Source organism: Colletes latitarsis, chromosome 2 (genome assembly GCF_051014445.1).
Source record: "Colletes latitarsis isolate SP2378_abdomen chromosome 2, iyColLati1, whole genome shotgun sequence".
Taxonomy (NCBI): Eukaryota; Metazoa; Arthropoda; class Insecta; order Hymenoptera; family Colletidae; genus Colletes; species Colletes latitarsis.
The window spans coordinates 19407505-19430099 of record NC_135135.1 but is presented as its reverse complement, the minus strand read 5'-3'; the positions used below and the strand labels follow the sequence as shown (position 1 = coordinate 19430099).

Genomic DNA, 22595 nt, shown 5'->3' with positions numbered 1-22595 from the left:
CGATATTTTCAAACTAAACTAAGAGCATTAGCATAACTATGTAACGTTGCAATATGTTTTAAACTCTGTCATGGCCTGTATTTCGTGATTTACGATAAAATAAATAACGTAGGCGGTTTCGTCGGCTAGAACGGCCGCTATGAGATCATCGAAGACGCCAACGGCCGCACCTATTGCTTACAAACTATAAGAAAATACTTTAAATATCGAACGATACGTTCTGGTAACATTCAATGTCTTTGCAATTAAAAATGGGGTACTTTTATTGCGTTATTCTATTACTTCAGCCTGTGTGTAATAGAGTAAAACGAATGAATCGAAATAAAAAATCACGATTGGCGGTTAGGAGACCGTTGACGCCGACAACGGCGGCTACAACAGCGGTGTCGGCGGCCCGGTACAAAAGGGGCTGCTATAAATTCCCAGCTCAGTCCTCCTCGCTTATACGTGCAGTTACAATACTGATTTTTGTTCGTAGATACCAACAATTTTCTAGTATCATTCTTAAAATCTCCGATAACATTGTGGCAACGAAACGTGCATCAATATTATACATTACAAAAATGTTGGACTTTTACGTTGTAATATTTCGTTGCAACAAGACCATCGATTACATACTTTATCTCGTTCAATTTATAAATTTATCGAATATGTTAAGCTTTCTTTGTTTCTTTACTTTGCGTAAAAGTTATAAATATTTTGAATAGTATTGCATATTTAATGTAAAAAATGTAAACATATCGATTTTTCTATGTGAGTATAATTAACATTCACCTTGTCATAGATCCGCTGTAACATTGTAAGTACCCCATTATGTTATAGTTATTATTCATTTTTTTTGTCTCTGTGGTATGTATAAATCTGATTTTAAATGTAATTTTGGAGGGTTCTATGATTCTGTAAGAAGTTCATCGCATTCGTCATTGTATGAAATATATAATAATTAATACAGACGAAATCATAAACATATCGATATTATTGTACTTCCGCTTGCTCTTACACGTTTTTCATTTCGTAGAATCTGGTATTTTGATCGTTTTATAGGATATAACTGTTATTTCGTCTCTATTATTTCTTAATATGACAAAATATAAAAATGAAAACAGAAAGAAATAGGTGGATAATGTTTATGTAATCTTTAAAGGATAAAATAGTTAACATAGTTTACAAATGAGAATTTTTTTTCACTTTCTACATACTTCGATTGTATTTTGGATGGATCCATTTATTTCTGCTGTGCAAAAACTATTATATTAAAGAGAACTTACTTTTTATACAAATTCAATGACTACGCAATTATAACTGACAATTATGTTTTTTTGATATTAGAAAATCATGCGAGCGAGCATATTTATCATTCTGGCCTTCGCCGCCGGAATTATTGTAGCGACATCTAGAAATCGTAATTATTCTGATTTCGTAAAATATACGAGACCGCGAGAAATCCGAAATTCTGATGATTCAGTCAATCCTGGTAGAAAACAAATTATGGCATATGGTTTTGGAAAGAGGATAGGATATGGTTTTGGAAAAAGGCCGGCATATGGTTTTGGAAAAAGGAAAAGTACTGTTGATGAAGAGTTGATGAGGGTTCCGGAAGGGTACGCAAATTTTACATTCGTGCAGTGATTTTCTATTAGTTATTTCTGAACTATTTTCTTATCAGTAAAAATGGTTTTGGAAAAAGGGAACTAATTGCAAAAAAGAATGTAGCAATTGGGTTTGGAAAAAGGAAAAGTACCGTTGATGATCCAAACATTATTAAACACGAACAAATTACACTTTTACGATACTTTCCGGAAGGGTACGCAAATTTTACATTCATGAAATTATTTTCTATTTATTTCTAAACCATTTTCTAATCAGTAAAAAGAATATAAATATTTCTATATTTTATTGCTATGAAATATTTTGATTTTAGGATACCTGTGGAGTGGCTACTTCAGCAAATAAAAACGAACCCAACTTTTGCTGTAAAATTGACACAGTTGTTAGATGAGCATGCTGATTCGTCAATGGCGGATGATTATTGAACGATCAACTGATGTACACAATTTTTAGCTTATATATTATAGTTTAATAAATCTGCAATGTTCAAAAAAGTGTTTTATTACTGTTAACATACTTTTCTCCTTGGAATAATAACACTCTAGATCCAATTTTCAACCGTTCGAAAAATTCGGTATACGAAATTGTAGTTAAGCTGAACTACGATTGGTTAACTACCCACAACCTATCACAGCCTTACATTCCTGTTAGCGTAACTGTAACTCTTTGCATTATTTAATCCACTTTAAAGAAGTAATAGAAACATATGAACGTGTTTGAATGCATAATTCTGAATATATCAACTAATATAAAGGTTTAAATATACATCATTCAAAAGAAGCCATTTTAACCATAAATTATGCAATTGATACGTCATTGCTACCAACTACAAAGTTTCAAATATGTACAGGAACAAAGGATACGTAAAATTTTAGAACGTAACCGTCTACGTTAAAGGTAATCAATGGTTTACAGTAACGAAAGGCTTTTGGTTCCTGCATTACATGAATTTTTCGTTTGTGCTTTGTCCTCTTTTAGATTGATTCTACGGTGGTCAATTAGTCGGGGAGCTAACAACGTTACATCTTGGGGTAGAGTTCACTTTGAAAACAGGGAGGAAGCGAAAAATCTAACCATTATATCTGGGTGACGCCGTCCGCCTAAAGCCTCGGAGTCTTAAAATCTCCAAAGGCCCACAGGCATACGCGCAACCAAGGTAAGAATCCCACAACACATGTTCAACGGAATTCATAAAATATTATGTATTTCTTTCAAATGGTACTTGAAACTCCGTGAGATCCTCTGTTCAGAATTTTACAGGTTGATTTGCAGTAACATTTAATTCATTGCTGTGTTAACCTCAATATACCCATGAAAACTACTTGAACGAACTTGTATTCAATGTAATGATTAACATGTACCAAGGTAGAATAATAATTAGTTCTCGAATCGATTAAAAGCTTTTGCGTTTAAACCACGTTACGTTTTAATTTTTGCATTATTTCGAATTGGATAAACCTTTTAGTAATATATTAACATTGCGTTTAAAAATTTAATCGTAAGTTACGACTGTTTAACTGTATTCTGTGAAATACTATCACAAAAATTATTTCTTGCTTATGAAAAAACTATTTAGAATTCGGTTGTTTCAAAGTATCCTGATTATTATATTTGCATGAAGCTACATTCATATGAATTATGTTAATTCAATGTATAAAATCAAAATAATATTAATCTTTGAACTACATACACCGATGACTAGTTTGTTAGTAGTTTCCATGACTATAATTTATGAAATTATAAACATTAGCATCGAATAATAAACTGCTTAATTATAAAATTAATTTTGAAATATTATTACTGCAATCTGCACTGTATGTAATCTATAAGTAATGTACACCTACCATGGGATCAACAACATAATTATGTTTTTTTATGTTTTAAGTATTACATCTTTTTGTTTTATCTTGTAGTTAAAACGAAACATTTTTTATTTAACAAATTTACACATAAATAAAATATAATCTTTGTTCCTTCAGTTTTATATATTTATTATCATAAAATTGATAAATTAATGTTTGTTTGCTTATTAATGTTTCCTATTGGACTCATTGTCAATTTTTACGTGAAAGTACAGCAATTGATATTAGTGTTATATAATTTAACTTATATATCATAATAAAACAATATTTTAGTTTCTCTTTTCCTTAATTTTTCCTCTTTCCCTTTTTTCTTTATTTCTCCATATGCCCAAAAGACATTCTTACAGGTTGAAAGTCCGTTCGTTATAGTTTCTAGTGCAGTACAAAACTGTTTGCAGTTTACCGGTATTTCTTAATTTGTGTTGTGTTCGAGTTGAAAGTTTAAAACGTAAACCAAAAAGTTCCGGGCAAGAAATCCTGAAAAATAACAGTATGTATTGTATATGTGAAAAAAGTTCAGTTTAAGTATAAAGTATAAAAGTTGCTAGTAAAAAAAGTTCTCGACGTGATATAAAAAGTATGTTCAACACGGTATGGATCGCGCGCGTTGTGCCTTCAAGAGCGAGTACTGCACAGGCTCTTATTGATACAGGTAAGCCCCTGCGATGCTACTGATGCAGATTTTTCAGTGCTACATTCGGTTGGTACGGCTAAAAATTTCACTTCTCAAGTAAGAGGAATTAACGATTTGATTGAGCGGTGGTCCCATTTTTTCATTAAATTTCATTATATGTATTGTAAAAATATCACTTGTTTACAGGCTAGAATAATCCATCATGTCAGACTCTGGTTCAGAAAGTTCCTCTTCAGAGGATTATGATGGAAGGAGAAATCCAGTTGCATCTGCTGACAATGTGGGATCGCCAAACTTCTCGCATCATTCATCTAACTCAGGGCATAAATCTAGGGCAAGTTCTATTTCTTCAAGAGGGAAGTCACCTGAATCTATCATATCTGAAAGAGACTCAAAATCTCCAAGATATACACCAATATCACCAAAATCTCAGAGATCTGGATTAGCATCTCCTAGTGAGGAAGAAGGTTCTCCAAGATCCACTCGTAGTTTATCAAAATCACCACCTACTACGCCAAAATCATATCGCTCAAGAAATAATTCGTTAGATTCACCTAGGAGTGATCGTAGCTTGTCTCATTCTCCAATACAAGATGAAAGATCATGTCCATCTACTCCTAACGATTCTAAATCTTTACACCTGGAAGATGGTGAACCTAAACAATTTGAACTCGAAGTTGATGTACAAAGATCTGGAGATAATTCACCTAAATCATATTCTTACAAAAACAGTGAATCAAGGCAAAGTTCACCGAAATCTCCAAGATCCGAACATAGTTCAGCAAAGTCATTAATGTCTGAAAGGAGTTCTCCAAAATCAGACCCTGCATCTCCTATGGATGATCAAGAGTCAGACAAACATTCACCACCTCATTCTCCACCAGCAAAAAGTGGTTCATTTAATGAACTGGATGGAGAACAGATTTCAGATGGAGATATTGAAGATGAACCTGAATCAGTAGCTAAGTCAAAACTTGCACCAATTACACACGGTGAAGATTTATCGGACGTTTCTGATCTAGAAAGTATGGATGGGGTAGATGGCACTACAGAACATGAATCTGTACTCAATGAAAGTCAACATAACGAGGAAAGACATATGCCAAACAATGATGATAAAACGGAGAAAGAAGATAAAAATGTACCTGTTGGATTAACAGAAGAGAGTGAACAATTGGATTTTGAAGCTGATGGTCAATGGAAAGACGAGCGTGATGAAGGTAAATAATACTCAAACTATCTAACTTCAAATATAAATTAATATAAAATTAGAAAGAAAGAAATATTATACAAATTTGAAGTAAGAATAATTATACATCTATTTTTTAGGAGAAACTGAAGCACCAATTACTAAAGAAAACAAAGATGAAAAAGATAAAGATAAAGTTAAATTAAAAGATGGAATTGAAGGAAATGACAAAGAAGAAGGAGAAGAAGATGGTGAGAAAATAGAATCTGAATTAGAAGAAGGCGAACTCAGTGATGGCGATGATGCCCGACCAGAAGAAACAGAGCCAAGACCTGTTTGCCGTTTTTATAACCGAGGCCAGTGTACGTGGGGAGTTAGTTGTAGGTTTCTACATCCAGGTGTAACCGATAAGGGTAATTATACGATGTTTGATATGGTGAGACCAATGGCATATCCGCCACACGCAGCTGCTCCACACGAATTCAGACCGCACATTGATAGGCCAAATATGGTACGACCATTACCTGGTTACGGAGCACCATCTCATACGCCGAAAGTAGAAGAGCTTCCTACCGAATCAGCGTGGGAACGTGGATTACGACATGCTAAGGAAGTCAGTCTATGTTTATATGTTATGTGCCTTAATATAAAACGTATTTACTAATATTTACTTATTTCCTTATACAGATGATGCGCAAGGCAAATAAACGCAAAGAATCAGATATGGACTTTGAAGAAAAGAAGATGAATTTAAGCTTAGGGCAAGACGAATTAGACAGAGAGGCAGGTTATTATGTAAGAGCAGCCAGCCCAGAACCACCAGCTGAAAGGTGGCCACCTAGAGAGGCACCTCGAAGAATGCCTCCGCCAAGGATTACGCCAGAAAGATACATTGAAGAACCTGATCCTTACTATGTACCACCAACAGCGCCACCAGAATATTATAGGTAATAGTTATCGACTATAAAAAGGTTACAAAATATTTTATTTATACACTTTGTTCCCGAAATATTAATTTATTTGCATACTTTTAATAGGAGAGTACATTATAAAACAGATACTCGAGTTACTACCGAATATCGAGAACGTATTGATTATCATCCCGTACCTCGTGGTACGCCCCATTCGGTTTCACCGCCGCCACATACACGAGAACGAGAAAGAGAAAGGGAACGTGAACGCGATAGGGAACGAGAATATTACGAAAAGTACGAAAAGAAACATAAGCGTCCATCAAGGGAAGTTATAGTAGAACGTATTGCCCCGACGAAACCGTGGCGAGAAGAGGAACCACCTCCTGTAGAGAGGGGTAGAGGAGACGAATGGGCAGATCCTTGGATGCGGAGGAAATCCCCCAGCACCGTGCGTCGGAATACATCATCCCGACGTTCACGAAGACAATCTTATTCTTCAGGCTCTTCCTATTCATCAACAAGGTAAATTCTATAATACTTGTGACTGTGATTATTTTGTTTCTTCGATTTAATTATTGCAATTAAGTATTCTCCATTAATAGTAATGCAACTTATAGAGTCTGATCTGTAAATTACCATATTTAAACAAACATTCATAAATAGTTCGTGTTCAAGTTCCTTTTTTTTTCGAACGTTTCTTATGTACGAAAACGTACAAGTGTACTGTATGCTGTTTTTAGTTCTAGCCGTAGCTCGAGCCGTTCTAGCTACAGTTCTTACGACTCCCTATCCAGGTCCCGTTCACCATCCCCTCCCTCTAGAACCCGCGGTGCTGGCAAAGGGAAAGCAGTCGTGACATCGCCACCTTCAAATCCTCCAACGGTGGCAGCTGCTGCACCTCAACGCGGTGCCATGTTGATGAACCCACCTGCTCCTTCTCCTCGCCCGCCCAAAGGTTCCATTTCTCCTACAACCGGTACGCTTCACCGACGTGCTGGACTTAACCCACCTGCACCGAGCCCACTTTCCTCTCATCAACGTCACCATGAAAAGGCACGAGATAAAGCAGCCATAGCAGCAGCTGCAGTGGCAAAAGTTATCAAAAGTCGATCAAGATCCAGGTAAAAAACGTTTAAAAAAAAATGTATTCCACTATTTATGTACAGTAAAACCGGCGGGGTGTCTGATAAATTCATATAACTGATAAACATTTAAATATAAATATGTGTGTAAGACATAATAAAATTTGATTTTAGGTCGTCGCATAGCAGTTCAGGGTCGGAGAGCAGCGGCAGTAGCAGTGATTCCAGTGAATCAAGTTATTCATCTTCTTCTAGCGAGACTCGTCGAAGAAAAGGTTCAACTCCGCCGATAACGCGAAAAGATTCCAAGGGTATTGATGCTTTAAAGCTTAGTGGAACCAAGCAACAAATTAAACTCACATTGAAACCGACGAGTAATACTACAGCTGTGAAAAAGATTGATCGCTCCGCTTTAATGGCTGGAAAAAAGAGAGGATTAGAATCACCACCTTTAATCGATAGTAAAGCAAGTGTTGCCGCGGCCGCAGCTAAAGCGGCCAAGAAAGCAAGTTCACGACGAGAAGAACTGTTAAAACAACTTAAAGCAGTGGAAGACGCGATCGCTCGTAAGAGATCAAAAGTTTAATAATGCGGCTTTTATTACCTTTGAGGTAAATATGTATGTACACATAAATATTTCTTAGTGTATCATGTAATTAGCTGCTATAAAATAACGTGTGATATGAAAGAAGAAGATTTCATATTAGAAGCAAGAGTTTCTAATTTCATAAATATGTTCTAACCGCGATATTAATATTTTATTCTTTAATTTTCTTTCTCGTCAGTATGTAAACACATATAATATTGCGCAAATGTCATACTGTACAGTATCTTCATCATTAGAAGTAAAAGGTATGTGCATCACACACATGCACGCTTGCGCGTGCATCCATAGAAGTAAATGTGAAAATCTTCAACATTAAAATTTTTTTAAGAATGAAAAGATTATAACGATTTGTAAAAATAAACTACAAGACAATGTCGTAAAAATGCCAAACACGCGTAAATAAAAACAAACATGTAATTTATTTATGTATGAACCACAAAGATTTTGTTGAAATACACAAAATATCATCTATGTCATAACATATAACATTTATATGCGGATGCAAACACGTTTGGTGGTATTAAACGACAATAAAATGTCACACCTGTACAAATATTCTATAACCTTCTTTTTTTTTTTTATTTTACTTTTTTTGAACGAATTAAGTTTATATTTTTTGCATTATTAGTTTACAAATGATTATCTATGCAAAATAAAAACATTCACAATTAGAGATTAATTTGTATGACCGTTAATGTAAATAATTGATTAATGATCAAGTAATAGAACAGTCCAAGGGGAGAGTTTAAATTTGAGTGTAACAAAAATTAAATATATTGCATAGCATGAGTATTTTATACTTCTGCTGTTTACGTTGTGGGTATGATCACGAAGAATTAAATACTTTCATAACAAAACATAAAACAAGAAACTAATATCGAATTTTGTACCACACATAAAATATTAATTGCCTGGCTAAGGTAAATAAATTTGTTTGGACGAACATAGTGACGTGAAAGACTATTAAGAAAAATGTATTCTTTTATACAATTCTTTGTAGATTAGTAATCATAAACACAATAATAGTAAAGTATACAAAATCTGCTAAACTCGTAACAAAAGAAATGCACGTGACAATGCATTTTGTACTTTCAACAACAAATCATATTAGATTCGTATTACAAGCACTTCCCATATTATGAGACAAACGCTTTGTTAACAATAAAATTTATTATTAAGTAAAAATTACAAAACAAAGTAACACAAGTTACTATAATTAAATAACATAGCTATAATTTAATTCAACAATCCATACAGAGGTAGAAAAAAAATAAACATTTCGTTTATTCAAATTGTAAAAACAATCGAAATTAATTACAACGAATGATGATACTTACATAATTTGGTTAAAAATTCTGTTTTAAAGGAAGTAATTGTTTCGATTAAATAAAATACCATCAATAATATGTATAATTTATCCAGAACTTGGTACATATCTAATGTACTATAACAGGTAACCAGAGATTTAATAAACCTTTTCCAAAATTAATCAATGTTCTTGTTTGACAGCTTCTAATCTTTTAAACAATATGACTTTAAAGACTATGTAAATTATAACGTAAAATTATTGTTATGTAACTTAGAATAAAAAGTTCTGGAAACGTTTTACTTTCAAGACACCACCTTATATTTACAGTCAATATGTGTATAATTAGGAAGCAATTTATACATACAAAAAATTTGGACATACCCAACCAGTGAAAAGAAAGCTTAACAGATGAAGATTCTTATAATCTTGCAGCAATTACATCAGAATCTAATTGCCTATTAATGCCATTTGTATCAATATTATCTTGGCTTATGCGAATAGGGAGTCCCATAAATCTATTTGTACCATTGAGAGTGCTACGTCTTGACCTAATAGAACTATTGTCATGAACTTTTACCTCATTATATTTAAATAAACCATCACCTGGAGGAAGTAGTAAACTCTTTGCGGACTTGTACCACCATTGGTAAGTAACATACCACGTCAGAACAGCAGCTACACCTCCCATAAACTTTTCTATCATAATATGATAATAGAGTATTGTAGATATTAACATAATATCCCAAAGTAATTGTTGCAATGTCATTGCGACGAAAAGGCCTCGGAGATAAGGTGTTAACGCCTTGTGCGCCTTCTTCAAGAACTCCAAGTCCAAATTTGAAAGATTACGAAGCGGTCCAGTACTGGGCTCGTTCGGAGTAATTCGCGAATGTTCTTCCCGCATAATCAAATCTTTTATACCTTCCCATCCAATCAAGGAAGAACCTTCTTCTGCCAGAATTAAGCTTGAATAAATAAGAATAAATGTGTGCCCAGATATATCAATGCTACTCCAAAATCTACCGGACTGAAGACACTTTCTTTTCGTCTGTAGTTGTATGTCTCTCGTGTTAAGGCATCGACCATAATTCGTTTCAATATAATTAAATAATTTGATCCATAGTAGCCATGCGACTGTGGCTAAACCCAGTCTAGCAAGATGTTTGAGTAAAATCGATCTGCGACCGCAGCCGACTGTATGAGCAGTCAATGCTACCCACGGAACGGTTATGGTCAACAGCCAACCCCATCCCCACTTTACAAAATATTGGTTAAGTGCGTTATCAGAACGCGAAAAGTATGTTCTTGGCATAGTGGTAAAGTCTGCTATCAGCGACACTACAAATATTGCACCGCAATATATAGCGACCTTGAGCCTTGTATCAAATAGTAGAGATTTTTTGCAAACATGTAAAAACATCGTTACAAAAATAAGACCTATAGAACTCGGTGCAGCGGTTGGCCGAGTTCCGCCTCTGTCTTCTTGAGTTGAATTTGGACGGAAATTTAAACGGTTCGTCCTTAGATTATTTGCCGCTGCCGAACCAAACATCGCGGAATTACCGAGCGTCGTGTGCACATTTCTTCGTTTTCCCGTAGCCATCGCGTAACTGGTGCAAAGGTTACCACATGTACATTATTAATATTTCGGACGCACGTTACGTAGCCCACATACAAAGTGATTTCCTTTCACGCGATCGAAATTAGATTTTAATCGTTTGTATTATTTCTTTCGCGTGCAATTATCGTCTGATAACACTAAATGTATGTATCAGCTGTTACACTGGTTATCAATAGGTGCACGTAATGCAAAAGTTGACCCATTACTGAAAATAGTGTCTCGTACACTGTACAAATGCGACTGTACTGATTTGCACTGTCATCCGACATAGCCTACCGCACGAGCCATGTTACGTGAGCTCGGCACTTCGATCAACTTCGGGAAATCGCGAAAGAAGACGAAGTGTGAGCCTTTTTTTCTTGATATCATGAAATACACGTTTTAAAACCCCCTGGCCATGTTTTAATTATTGAAAAAAAAGAAATTTTTGTTATTATTAATACGATTGAGTATAAATACCTGTTTGAATTTATACTCAATACGTCAAAAATAGATTTTGTTTATGTCCATGTTCAAAAGGAACCAGATGGCCACAATGTGGCCGCCACACTGTCTGAAGCAGTGTGGCCAGATCTGGCATAATCGAGTCCATCCACGTCGACATTAGTAACGACGAACATATATTACCGCACGAGCCACATGTTACGCTAGGTCAGCACCTCATGCAACTTCGGGAATTCGATAAAGGACGTGAATGGAAGCCTTTCCTCCTTGCTCTTGAGCAGCCGAAGTCCGCTTTGCGGCACGCAATTTCGAATCTCGACGGCCCAGGCATTTAATACGTCTCGAGCTATACATATGTATGTGCCTATATATCGCATATGTGGCTCGTGCGGTAAGATATGTTCGTCGTTACTAATGTCGACGTCGATGCACTCAATTATGCCAGATCTGGCCACACTGGTTTGAAGAAACTAGTTATAGACGTTATAGGTTAGAATTCGTAGCGAGCTACTAAAGCTGCTTGCGAGATACGCGGCTTTAGTGCATCATTTTTTGGTAAAATGTATTCATTTATAAATGTGTGAAGTGCAAAGGCGAAGAATTACAGTGAAGTCAATATTTAAACGTAAAGGAATAAATACTGTCTGGGATTTTATAATCTATAATAAATAATACATTTTGAACAATTTAACGATCAAGGAATTAAAACTACACAATGAATATGAAAATGGGAAAAAAGGACATTGTACAAGCTGTTGTTCTTGTGGATGATTTTGTGACAAAGTTAACACCAATGCAAAATATAACTCCGAGTATTTTAATGCCAGTTATAAACGTACCACTTTTAGATTACTTAATAGAAACCCTGATTAAGTCTAAAATACAAGAATTAGTTCTATATTGTAGCAGCCATAAAGACTTAATAAAAAAGTTTGTAAATGACAGAAAGTGGTCAAGGATATCTGTATCTTTAATTATATCTGAGGGTTGTACATCCCTTGGTGATGCTCTTAGAGATATAGATACAAAGGGTTCTATTCGTGGTAATTTTATACTAATACGAGGAGATGCATTTATTAATGCGAATCTTACAAATGCTTTGAACTATCACAGTGCTAAGCTTGCAAATGATAAAGGAGCAGCAATGACCATGTTGCTAAGAAACATTGGTTCTACTAATGATTCTCTGTTAAAAAGGGAAGCGTCTTTATTAGTTTCTGATAAAACTAGTAAGAAGGTTCTACATTATAAGAAATTAAGGAACAATGAAAAGAAAGTGAAATTGGAGTTGGATTGGTTTTTGGATCATAATGAAATTGAGATTAATACCTGTTGCATGGATACTCATGTTTACTTATGTTCCCCTTCTGTGCTTCCATTATTCTCTGACAATTTTGATTTTCAAGTAAGTTATTAAATCTCCATCTGTTATCAATTGTATTATCATAGTCTTTCTTCTAAAAAGAATTTGTTTCATACAAAATTGAGAGAAAAATAATGTAAAGCATGATTTATATGTGATATTGTATGAAATAAGTATATGCATAAATTATATTTTTTTATGTTACTTATAGACAATGGAAGATTTTATTCGAGGAGTGCTGATGAACGAAGAAATTTTAAATTCCCGAATTTATTGGCAGCAATTAAATCCTGAAGATTATAGTCTACCAATCGTATCGTGGAATGCGTATCATATGCTTAGTCGTGATATTTTGAAGAGACATAGTTTTCCACATACATTGAATGCCAATCCGTTTTTGAAAGATTTTGTTTATATGCCAAGGAACACTTATAAACATAGAAGTGCCACGCTTGCTAAGGGCTGTATACTAGGGAAAGATAGCGTGTTTTGTCAACAGAGTATACTCGGAAACGATACCTCCGTTACAAGATCCGTGATCGGTATTAGTTGTTCAATTGGTTGTAATGTAACGATCGAAAACTCGTATATTTTATCGTTCACCGAAATCAAAGATAACTGTACTATCAAGAATAGTATCGTATTTCCAAATTGTGTTATTAAACAAGGTGCACAAATAAATGGGTGCATTTTATGCCTTGGAGCAAATATCGATGCTCTAGCGGAGTATACTGATTCTATTTTAGAATCGAGGGATGATAAAATTTGTGTAAAAAGTATGTTAGAAATCGATACGGACGATGAATTTGAGTTCTTTAAAGATTACGATGAAATCGAATGCGATAATTATTCTACGGACGTAACTAGTAGCGACGAAGATTCTGAATGCAACTCACCGGTTCCCGATGATACTAACATGTTCTTATCCGAAGTGATCGATAGTTTACTAAGAGGATTTCAAGATAAAATTAATTGCGAGAATTTAATTTTGGAGATAAACGCGTCAAGATACGCATACAATATTACCATGAGGGAAGTGACGTACAATGTTATTAAAGCTATATTAAGTTTACCTTTCCATTATCTTTCGGAAAAGAAAGAAACTGTAAATAATCAAAATTATCAGAAAAACTTGAAAATCATGATAATTTATTTTTATCCAATTATTCTGAATTATGTCAAAACAGAAGATGCTCAGGATGATTGTTTACACGCGATAGAAGATGTTACTAGTACGACGCAAGAATTACGACCGTATATACTACACTTGTTATATCTTTTTCACGATAAGGACTTATTATCGGAAGACAAAATTTTAGAGTGGTACAGATCTAGCGGCAAAAGTATATTCGAATTCCAAGACAACAAAATAAAAATTGCGATGGAACAATTTATCAAGTGGTTGGAAGAAGCCGAAGAAGATTCTAGCGTGAGTGATAATTAAATGCAACTTGAAATCTTAAATAGTTTTCGATAAGAATATTTATAAAAAGTATATTTCTTAAAATATTTCAAGCATCTTGTGTATTATAGAAAATAAACTTTTGTACTACGGTTTTTGTGATCCGTGGTAATTTTTTGTAAAGATCAATATGAAATAATGAAATTTGAAAACATTAATTAGAAACCACATTAACTAAATTTATCAGTGGAAAAATGAGGAAAAACTTAAAATTTATCAGCGAAAGATAAAAATAGTTTACCGTATATAATGTAATATCTTTATTATCGTGTTAACTTTTGTTTTTTAATGATAAATACACTTTGAGCAATAGTACAGATCACGTGTAAATAAATTATATTTTGTAGATTATTATGCATATCGATTACAGACCTTGTTAAAATGTTTTTAATAATACGCTTACAAACGAAATGGTACCATAAATTATTATTCTGTAGGCAAAATAGCATCAGTTAAATTGTGCCAAGCTTGATGGCGATGATCCGGAAATTTAATTGCATCTACCCAATGCCGTAATCGTGCACCTTTGCTATTGCAACTTAATTCAAGTCCACCTAAATAAAATCAGGAAGTACATTAATGTGATATAATATGAAATAACGATGAGACATTAAGATGTTTATTACAATTTCGATCCTTAATATTTAGATTCTTTTCAAATATCACAAAAGTTATCTAGAATAAATAATCAGTTTCTCGATAAAATAAAACTAAGAAAAAAGTTGATAACATATATCCTATCGCTATAATTTAAAAAGTGAACTCATTACCAAGGTAATCGTTACTCTTGCCAAAATCCTTGTCCCATACTGTCAGATATAATGTAAGTTTCATAAGGTCTGTTAATCGAGTAGTAAAAATGAACTCCTCGCTCCATTCTGGGTTTAGGGTTTTCCACTTGACAGTTGTATTTTGTGAATTACGACCTACGATCTTTTTCGAAACTAGCTTTCTGGCGGTGATACGTGCGATCGAATAGTCGAAGACACGTTTATGATTGTTCGTCATATTCTCTATAAGGCACAACTTGACAAATGGGTCAGAAAATCCATTATTATCCATAGGAAGTAGATTCGTAGCTCGGTGAACCGTGACCATCAATGCTCTGCGTCTTGTACAGTAACTTAGACTCACTTGAATCTCTCCTCTACCACTGGAAAATACGCCCCAAGATGCCTCTTCATTGTCCACCTATGCCAACGTCGAGCTCTTATATCTTAGTGTCTGCAATAATGCAAGTAAAGTCGGCCGTCGCGAAAAATTGAAGGCGCGATTAAATAATTAGAAAAATCATTATGTTTATGTCGTTGTGATACATAAACATAACTTAAGAAATGACAATACAATTAAGGATATTAGAACATTACGTGTACAAGAAAAAATGATTATCAAGGATACAAACGATATCATTCCGCGCCAAATCGATCATTTTTCTACTCGATGCGAGGGATTTTGTTTACACTGAAATACAGAGTGTTAACGTTTAAAGTTCTGCCTGTACTGAATTTTTTTCTCGAAAATGCGCAAGATTTCGGGGATATGTCTATTCACCAAAAATGATTATAATTGACCCCCGCAACCGAAAATAATTTTTCCAAAACGATTTGAAATTTTTTTTTCCGTCGAAAAATTTTACACCTCGAATTTTTTTCTCGAAAGTGGGTAGGATTTCGGGGGTATGTCTATTCACCAAAAATGATTGTAATTGACCCCCGCAACCGAAAATAATTTTTCCAGAACGATTTGAAATTTTTGAATTTAATTGTTAATAACTTTTTAACGAAGCTTCCATCAACAAATTGGTATTCTTGATTTTCGTCTTATTTTGGCCTCTAGAATCCCCCATTAAAGTTTTTCCCAGGGGTGGCCGAACACCCTGTATATTCGCGTGAAAGTAGCCATTGGGGATTCCAGTATCTCTGTTTTTACACGTATCGCAACATATCTCAATTAGTTTTCAATCTGTTTAATATACCGAAACGGAAGCATCAATTTGAACAAATTTCGTGACATCGAGTACAAGAAGTGATCGATTTACCGTGGGATAATCGAAACTGGACCGTGTAATAACAATTAGCGAGTATAAATGCTACAGTAATAAAGTAGCAGTGAATAGTATTTTAGATAATTCACATTTAAATTCAATTATTATGAAATAGAAAAACGAGAAGTAATGTTTAATTGGCACGTACTGGATAATGATCTTGTAATGGAACATTATAATATTTCGTTTGACGTGGTTGTAATTCGCGCAGGGGAAACTTCGCCTCTCCTAGAAAATCGTGACCTGCAGGATCGTCCTGGAGGATCAGGATGTGCAGTGCTTTGCCATTCCATATCTACTTTTAAACAACCAATAATGTCTTATATATTTGAATCGTTAAGGTGTTTATGTATCATATTCAAAATTAGTATCGTTCGTACATCCGTTTCTGCTGTTCCGTAAAAATTTAGGATCTCGTTGAACTCCGGATCCCGTGTTTTGTGAACCGTCTTTGTCCGTAGACGCTTCGTAGTCGCAATTGTGTCTATTGGTAATATGTTGAGTTTGCAAAATGGATCGGCGAGACCGTGAATATCCATTGGCCGTAAATCTCGTGCTCGTTCCACTTTGCATTGGAGGCACTGAGCTGCTGGGTCGTATCGCAAGGAGACTTCGAGAGTTCCATAATTTCGCCCCGTTTCTAGTTTTTGTATCATTTCCATTGTTTTTAGGTAACAATCTTTAAGTATTTATGCTCGGAATATACGAAACTAGACGAAAGCAAAGAACAAAAGCAAACAATACTGTACACACCGTACTCCGACGTTTGTAGTCGCGGTAAATCGATTTGATTGCTGCTGTGAGCACTGTTGAAAAGACTCTCCCTTCCTGGGCACGGTCGGTTTTCTTCCAGGTCCGTGTGTCTCTCGTGAATTTGAATTTGTTCCGGAATTTGATCGATTAGAATGATCGGCGACGTTGGTGTCGTTGGAACCATCGGAGAATTCGGTCTACAATGTGTTACACTGACATCAGCTAAACTTCTACTCTTTTGTTTATCGTTCTTACGTACCTGAGTGATTGTACCTGAGAACATTTTAATCGGTCGCACGGATGAAACTCTATTTTACGATAATCGTCCTTTGATTCGCAAGGCTCGTCAAATTTTCCGTTCTTTTCGTCGATTATTTCATCTTCGAACGAGACGCGCTGTTCGATTTGCGAATCGTTGCTGGTCCTTCCGTTTGTCCGTAAACGGGAACTCGTAACCGAAGCAGTCGGCGAAACTCGGCTGCACTGAGACGTAATCGAGAGTGTAGACCTATCTAATTGATCGATATATTCTTCGCGATTATTTAACGGCGACGTATCGTTTAATTTTTGCTCCGGTGATTTAGATGCGCTATTACTAGTCGATTGAGCGGAATTAAGAAACGGCGAAAGTGTCGTGTTAGCAGTACTGTCTTGACTCTTCTGTAAATTTGAAAACGAGCTAGAGTGACCTCGAGTTAACGCCAGACGTCGTGTTACTTCTTCGTCGGATGAGGAATCCTGAAGTTCGGTAGATTCGAGAGATTTATTTCCCCCGATTGTCCAGGTAGATTGCTTGTGACCTATCCTCGACCATCCTCGTTCCTACATTTTTAAACAAATATATCAATATATTTGTTAATTAAATTTTTAATAAATTTGCAAATACAGATAACCCTCCTACAACACGGTTTCGCTATAACACGATTCATAAATTGCAAGAACCCTCCTACAACACAATTGTGAAAACCTTTGTACAACACTGTACTTCTGCAGCACTGGATAACATTTTTGCTTAACATATTTATAATAATAACGAACTATAGTGGCTTAACATGAAAATATACAGGGTGTTCGGCCACCCATGGGAAAAATTTTAATGGGGGATTCTAGAGGCCAAAATAAGACGAAAATCAAGAATACCAATTTGTTGATGGAGGCTTCTTTAAAAAGTTATTAACGTTTAAAGTACCGCTCGTACTGAATTTTTTTCTCGAAAATGCGTAGGATTTCGGGGATATGTCTATTCACCAAAAATGATTGTAATTGACCCCCGCAACCGAAAATAATTTTTCCAGAAAGATTTGAAATTTTTGAATTTAATTGTTAATAACCTTTTAACGAAGCCTCCATCAACAAATTGGTATTCTTGATTTTCGTCTTATTTTGGCCTCTAGAATCCGCCATTAAAATTTTTCCCAGGGGTAGCCGAATACCCTGTATAAACAAATTATAATTTACTAAATTAAGGTCGCCTTAAATTATAATAATATTTTTTGTGTTATGTATACATTTATATTTTTCATAAAAATTAAGTTGCTTATGTAGAATTAAAAAAAAAATATTTGTTTTTAATAAGTTTTCGAAACGTGACCCCTTTTTATACTGGCTCTGTGTGTTTCACACAACACGGCATTATCTAGGAACCTATCTACCGTGTTATAGGAGGGTTACCTGTATATTCGTTCTCATTTTAGATGCTCCACGAGAGACACGTAAATTAATCTTTTATTTTCACCTTTTTCTCGGGTAAAATATATTTTGGCATCCCCCTGATAAACCAGGCACCGCTCTTTTTCCACATTTCTCTAGTCTCGGCGCATATTCTGCAAAGGAATTGTTTTTGACTACTACTCGAACGTCTAATAATTCGTTGCATGGTTGTTCTTTCTTGCACGTGTTTCGCCATAGCTAATACGCCTTTTGTCGACGAACCGTTCGAAAACGTTGAATTAAGCTCGTTGGTTTCGATGCCGCATTTCTGGCATATGTATTTACGACAATCTTTGCAAAGATTCGGCGACGCGCCCAAAACTGCACCGAATTTCTCGCCGCAAAGAGCGCAAGAACATACACAGTGCGTAGTACTGGAACACCGGGTACTACAATTTTTTTTCTCGTTCAATCTCGTACCAGTGACAATACAGACATTACGTTTCATGTTCTCTAATCTTTCCACTAATCTACCGATTCGTTCCTGTTCTGATAAATCCAAAGCTTCCGCTCTTTGAATGACCTAGCATATTAACGAAAGAAAAAAAGGTTTCATCATTATTTCAAAGTTTCCGTACTCGTGGAAAAGTAAGAATTGTTATTAATATAAACATTTACCTGTATGATCGTCTGTTGTTCTTCTTCGCTTAATACGAACGATTGTGCATAACGATTTGTACCACCAGAGTAAGAATTAGAATAATTATCCCATTTTGAATCTAGAGAACCAGTTTTCACAGACCATCCTGTACGCAACCTAATCGTTAATTGTTCGTTAATTATGTAGAAAAGATCGTATATGTATATCGCAACGAACCATACATGTTGCTTTTACAACAAAATTTTTATAGATTTATCGCATATAAATTTTAAACTCACTTTGCCCTCAGCGCTAAATGTCGATCATTCGGGCAAACCCATCTGGTACCTCTACCTGAATCTTTTACCGTGATATCCATTGTGTTTTGTTTCAATGAAACTTTTAAATCATCTCAAACTTATTACGAATATTATGTAACGTGGATCATCCTATATAAAAATAAAACGAAGTGAAAACGAAGTCTTGCGCTCGAAAGCAAATTATAAAAATTTGTAAAAATTCACTGTTATTGACTCTTCCTAAAATATGATTGATAAATTTTGAATTACCATTTATTATCAACATAAACAACAGAAAAGATAATAATAATAAGGATAATAAAATAAAGATAATTGATCATAATTTAAATTATAATTTTTTATATTTGAAATTGTAACAATAAAATTTATTGATTCTATAGTTGATGAAATATCTGTAATATGTAAAGAAAAAATTGTTAAATCAACAGATATACAGGGGGATTCTAGAGGCCAAAATAAGACGAAAATCAAGAATACCAATTTGTTGATGGAGGCTTCATTAAAAAGTTATTAACGTTTAAAGTTCCAAACGTATTGAATTTTTTTCTCGAAAATGCGAAGGATTTCGGGGGTATGTCTATTCACCAAAAATGATTGTAATTGACCCCCGCAATCGAAAATAATTTTTTCAGAACGATTTTAAATTTTTTTATTTAATTGTTAATAACTTTTTAACAAAGCCTCAGTCGAGAAATTTATATTCTTGATTTTCATCTTATTTTGGTCCCTAGAATACCTCATTAAAATTTTTCCGGGGTGGCCGAACAACCTGTAGAAGGATGAACTCTTCCTAAAATATGTTTGATAAATTTTGAATTACTATTTATTATCAACATGAACCACAGACTTTTTAAGAGAAGTAAAGAGACAACATGTTGGAATTTGCAAAAAAAATAAATCTTCAGACAAATCTTTCTTTTAAATTCTTGTAACGCATAGTAAAAAGTATGCGAGTGATACAGATATCAGGCGTTGACATCACTATGAATCGTACAAGAAGAACAGCCCACATTGTCTTTTCAATTTTTGATGAATACAATTTTTTAAACGATAATTTGTTATAGGTATATTTGAAGTAATCGCGAATTAATTGTATATTTTCGTTAATGCAAATATTAAAGAACGTTAATATAATACGAAGAAGTAACAAAGTTCACAAGAACAGCTCTCGCTCAAAATAGATGTGCAACAAGTATTCGCTGTGCCTCTGTACCTATATCATTGAAATTGCTAAAGGGAGACTATCTATATTTGCACCTAAATCGATATTTCAATGGTTCTTGTAACAACTCTTATTTTCTTATTGTAAGGTTGTAATACACTCGATATACGAAAGAAAGAAAATCATCTTGGATATAATATAGAGTATTTTGATCCGTTAAAACCGGTTGGAAACTTTCTTACATTTTCAAATATAGAAACATAAAACTTCGAACTTTCCCTTTAGAGTAATCGAGAGCGAAACATACAGATTTTGCAAATTAAATTCGTCCTTTTGTTTCGAAGTGTTATACTTTTTCTATCGTCACTAACGAATCTCATCGAAGAAGTTTTTTCAAAAATCAAATTATGCACGAAACATATGCTAGCTAACTTTTCGAATGATAAACATTCGATAAACGCGATTAATCATACTGATACAACCGTTACCTTGCAAATTATTACAATTATTATATAAAATTGTCACCAACTGTACAGTTTTCATATTATACTCGTACATAATTACGAATTCCGTATGTAATGAATTAAATGCTAATAGATAAATAATTTATCTTTAGACATTGTGTTACAGTAAAATTTGAATTGTTTTAATGATAATTTTATATTCAATTTTATTTTTATTACAAAAGCTCAAGGCAACAATTTTTTGGAAATACGTGATTTGCGAAACGGTGAATTTGGGGTGCAAAACTTGTGCGTACGAGAACAAGAAACGAACGTATTAAATTAGGTTGAAAATGAATGCTTCGTGGTGAAATCATTACGTGCGATGATATAGTTATTGGAAAAAAGGGAAAGCAGTTGGAAGAGGGGGAGCGAACACCTCGCAACAGACGCGTAGCAATTGTATCGTGACTGGAAAAAAAAAAATAAGCGCGAAAGTCCTATACGAAGAGCGATCAATCGAAGCTCGTGACGCGTGCCAACATACTTTGCAATCGTGTTACTCATACTTTGCATCAAACATCGGCGTTTGAACTAAGAATATTTACCCTTTTATACCAAAAACGACATGCTAATACGTATGTAATAAATTTGCCTGCACTTACATTAATGTATTATCTAATTTATTACTATTTTAATAGTTCCTTTTTAAGAACATTATGCAAAAAATCTGATTTAGTTAAATTACAAAGAACGCACGAACGAATACTTGAATTAGTAAAATAAAAGGCTCGAGGAGCATAAATTTCATCGTAAAATCACGTAGGAGTTATTCCAATTTTCTAAACTTTTCCAGAAACAAATGCAGAGTACCGTTCTGTGACTTACGCGGATGATATTCCACGTTCTTGTTTAACGTAATTTATTTATTAACCTAGATGTTAAACGATCGTAAATAATAAGAGTTTTATTTCGATTAAGAAACGTTTGAAATGATCTGGAAAAGTCTACTTACGAGTTACGTGGATTTCTTCGACCATGTAGTTTTTAATTAGAAAAGGAAAACAGCAGCTTCGAACCGTAAATTATTTAGTCGTGGGCCAGCGTGATACTTTTGTCGATAATTATGATACTAGAACTTATGACCGCGTTTAACTGTAAAGTACCTTCGAGGACATTAATCGCATAAACGAACGGACAAGCACAGAACTGTACTTGCCACGCTATCAGTTGGTCGACAAGTGGGTGCTATTATCGCAGAAACTGGACTACGGCTCCGCTTCTCTTTCGATACAGGCGCAGAGGGATGCGTACCATGCGTGCGATTTACAGGGATGTACCTAGGAAATTCATTGGCAGGAACATTTACAAGGGTGTTTACAGTTTCATACCCATTTCGTAGCATTTTTCCTGCAAATAAATGGAAAAAGTGAAAGTTTTTCTGTTCCTTAGAAGAAACACGATAACTACGATTAATGTTTGATTAAT

General features: G+C 34.5%; 5 protein-coding genes across 8 annotated transcripts; 3 read left to right on the top strand and 2 right to left on the bottom strand.

Annotated features, from left to right (window-relative positions):
• The first annotated feature begins 187 nt into the window (after positions 1 to 187).
• Positions 188 to 2059, top strand: LOC143349159 (uncharacterized). 3 transcript variants are annotated; one of them, XM_076780196.1, is made up of 4 exons: positions 188 to 753; positions 1330 to 1601; positions 1667 to 1804; positions 1922 to 2059. In XM_076780196.1, exons 2-4 carry the CDS (start codon positions 1336 to 1338, stop codon positions 2031 to 2033), a joined length of 516 nt encoding a protein of 171 aa, XP_076636311.1. In that variant the 5' UTR covers positions 188 to 753; positions 1330 to 1335; the 3' UTR covers positions 2034 to 2059. The 3 variants fall into 3 exon arrangements, with proteins under 3 accessions (XP_076636311.1, XP_076636301.1, XP_076636320.1); XM_076780186.1 differs by having other exon boundaries at positions 188 to 799; XM_076780205.1 differs by having other exon boundaries at positions 188 to 1601; positions 1688 to 1804.
• A 468-nt stretch (positions 2060 to 2527) lies between these two features.
• Positions 2528 to 8628, top strand: LOC143347163 (uncharacterized). The gene is made up of 7 exons (XM_076776113.1): positions 2528 to 2764; positions 4291 to 5324; positions 5434 to 5906; positions 5981 to 6240; positions 6331 to 6729; positions 6948 to 7328; positions 7464 to 8628. The coding sequence occupies exons 2-7, from the start codon at positions 4307 to 4309 to the stop codon at positions 7873 to 7875; spliced, it is 2943 nt and encodes a 980-aa protein (XP_076632228.1). The 5' UTR covers positions 2528 to 2764; positions 4291 to 4306; the 3' UTR covers positions 7876 to 8628.
• A 216-nt stretch (positions 8629 to 8844) lies between these two features.
• Positions 8845 to 11163, bottom strand: Fitm (acyl-coenzyme A diphosphatase Fitm). The gene has a single exon (XM_076776122.1). It carries the CDS (start codon positions 10806 to 10808, stop codon positions 9624 to 9626), a length of 1185 nt encoding a protein of 394 aa, XP_076632237.1. The 5' UTR covers positions 10809 to 11163; the 3' UTR covers positions 8845 to 9623.
• Positions 11164 to 11673: 510 nt separating this feature from the next.
• On the top strand, positions 11674 to 14444 carry Eif2bepsilon (eukaryotic translation initiation factor 2B subunit epsilon). Its single transcript, XM_076784007.1, has 2 exons — positions 11674 to 12675; positions 12845 to 14444. Exons 1-2 carry the CDS (start codon positions 11986 to 11988, stop codon positions 14075 to 14077), a joined length of 1923 nt encoding a protein of 640 aa, XP_076640122.1. The 5' UTR covers positions 11674 to 11985; the 3' UTR covers positions 14078 to 14444.
• Positions 14445 to 14513: 69 nt separating this feature from the next.
• On the bottom strand, positions 14514 to 22458 carry LOC143351917 (rabphilin-3A). Of its 2 annotated transcripts, none has more exons than XM_076784006.1 (10): positions 20239 to 22458; positions 19482 to 19631; positions 19221 to 19359; positions 18628 to 19125; positions 17152 to 17714; positions 16893 to 17089; positions 16520 to 16779; positions 16288 to 16434; positions 14866 to 15286; positions 14514 to 14649 (listed from the first exon to the last, which is right to left on the bottom strand). In XM_076784006.1, exons 2-10 carry the CDS (start codon positions 19559 to 19561, stop codon positions 14522 to 14524), a joined length of 2433 nt encoding a protein of 810 aa, XP_076640121.1. In that variant the 5' UTR covers positions 19562 to 19631; positions 20239 to 22458; the 3' UTR covers positions 14514 to 14521. The 2 variants fall into 2 exon arrangements, with proteins under 2 accessions (XP_076640121.1, XP_076640120.1); XM_076784005.1 differs by having other exon boundaries at positions 22123 to 22458.
• Positions 22459 to 22595: the final 137 nt, after the last annotated feature.

Bases quoted from the DNA above. Each gene is read 5' to 3' on its own strand.
- Fitm (XM_076776122.1), bottom strand. From the start codon at position 10,808: ATGGCTACGGGAAAACGAAGAAATGTGCACACGACGCTCGGTAATTCC.
- LOC143349159 (XM_076780196.1), top strand. From the start codon at position 1,336: ATGCGAGCGAGCATATTTATCATTCTGGCCTTCGCCGCCGGAATTATT. The intron at 1,602-1,666 runs GTACGCAAATTT...TTTTCTTATCAG, and splicing joins TTGATGAGGGTTCCGGAAGG to TAAAAATGGTTTTGGAAAAA. The intron at 1,805-1,921 runs GTACGCAAATTT...TTTTGATTTTAG, and splicing joins TTACGATACTTTCCGGAAGG to GATACCTGTGGAGTGGCTAC.
- LOC143351917 (XM_076784006.1), bottom strand. From the start codon at position 19,561: ATGGATATCACGGTAAAAGATTCAGGTAGAGGTACCAGATGGGTTTGC. The intron at 19,360-19,481 runs GTGAGTTTAAAA...ATTAACGATTAG, and splicing joins CATTTAGCGCTGAGGGCAAA to GTTGCGTACAGGATGGTCTG. The intron at 16,780-16,892 runs GTGTGTACAGTA...TACAAAAACTAG, and splicing joins ACTACAAACGTCGGAGTACG to AAACGGGGCGAAATTATGGA.
- Eif2bepsilon (XM_076784007.1), top strand. From the start codon at position 11,986: ATGAATATGAAAATGGGAAAAAAGGACATTGTACAAGCTGTTGTTCTT. The intron at 12,676-12,844 runs GTAAGTTATTAA...TGTTACTTATAG, and splicing joins CTGACAATTTTGATTTTCAA to ACAATGGAAGATTTTATTCG.
- LOC143347163 (XM_076776113.1), top strand. From the start codon at position 4,307: ATGTCAGACTCTGGTTCAGAAAGTTCCTCTTCAGAGGATTATGATGGA. The intron at 5,325-5,433 runs GTAAATAATACT...TCTATTTTTTAG, and splicing joins GAAAGACGAGCGTGATGAAG to GAGAAACTGAAGCACCAATT. The intron at 6,241-6,330 runs GTAATAGTTATC...TACTTTTAATAG, and splicing joins GCGCCACCAGAATATTATAG to GAGAGTACATTATAAAACAG.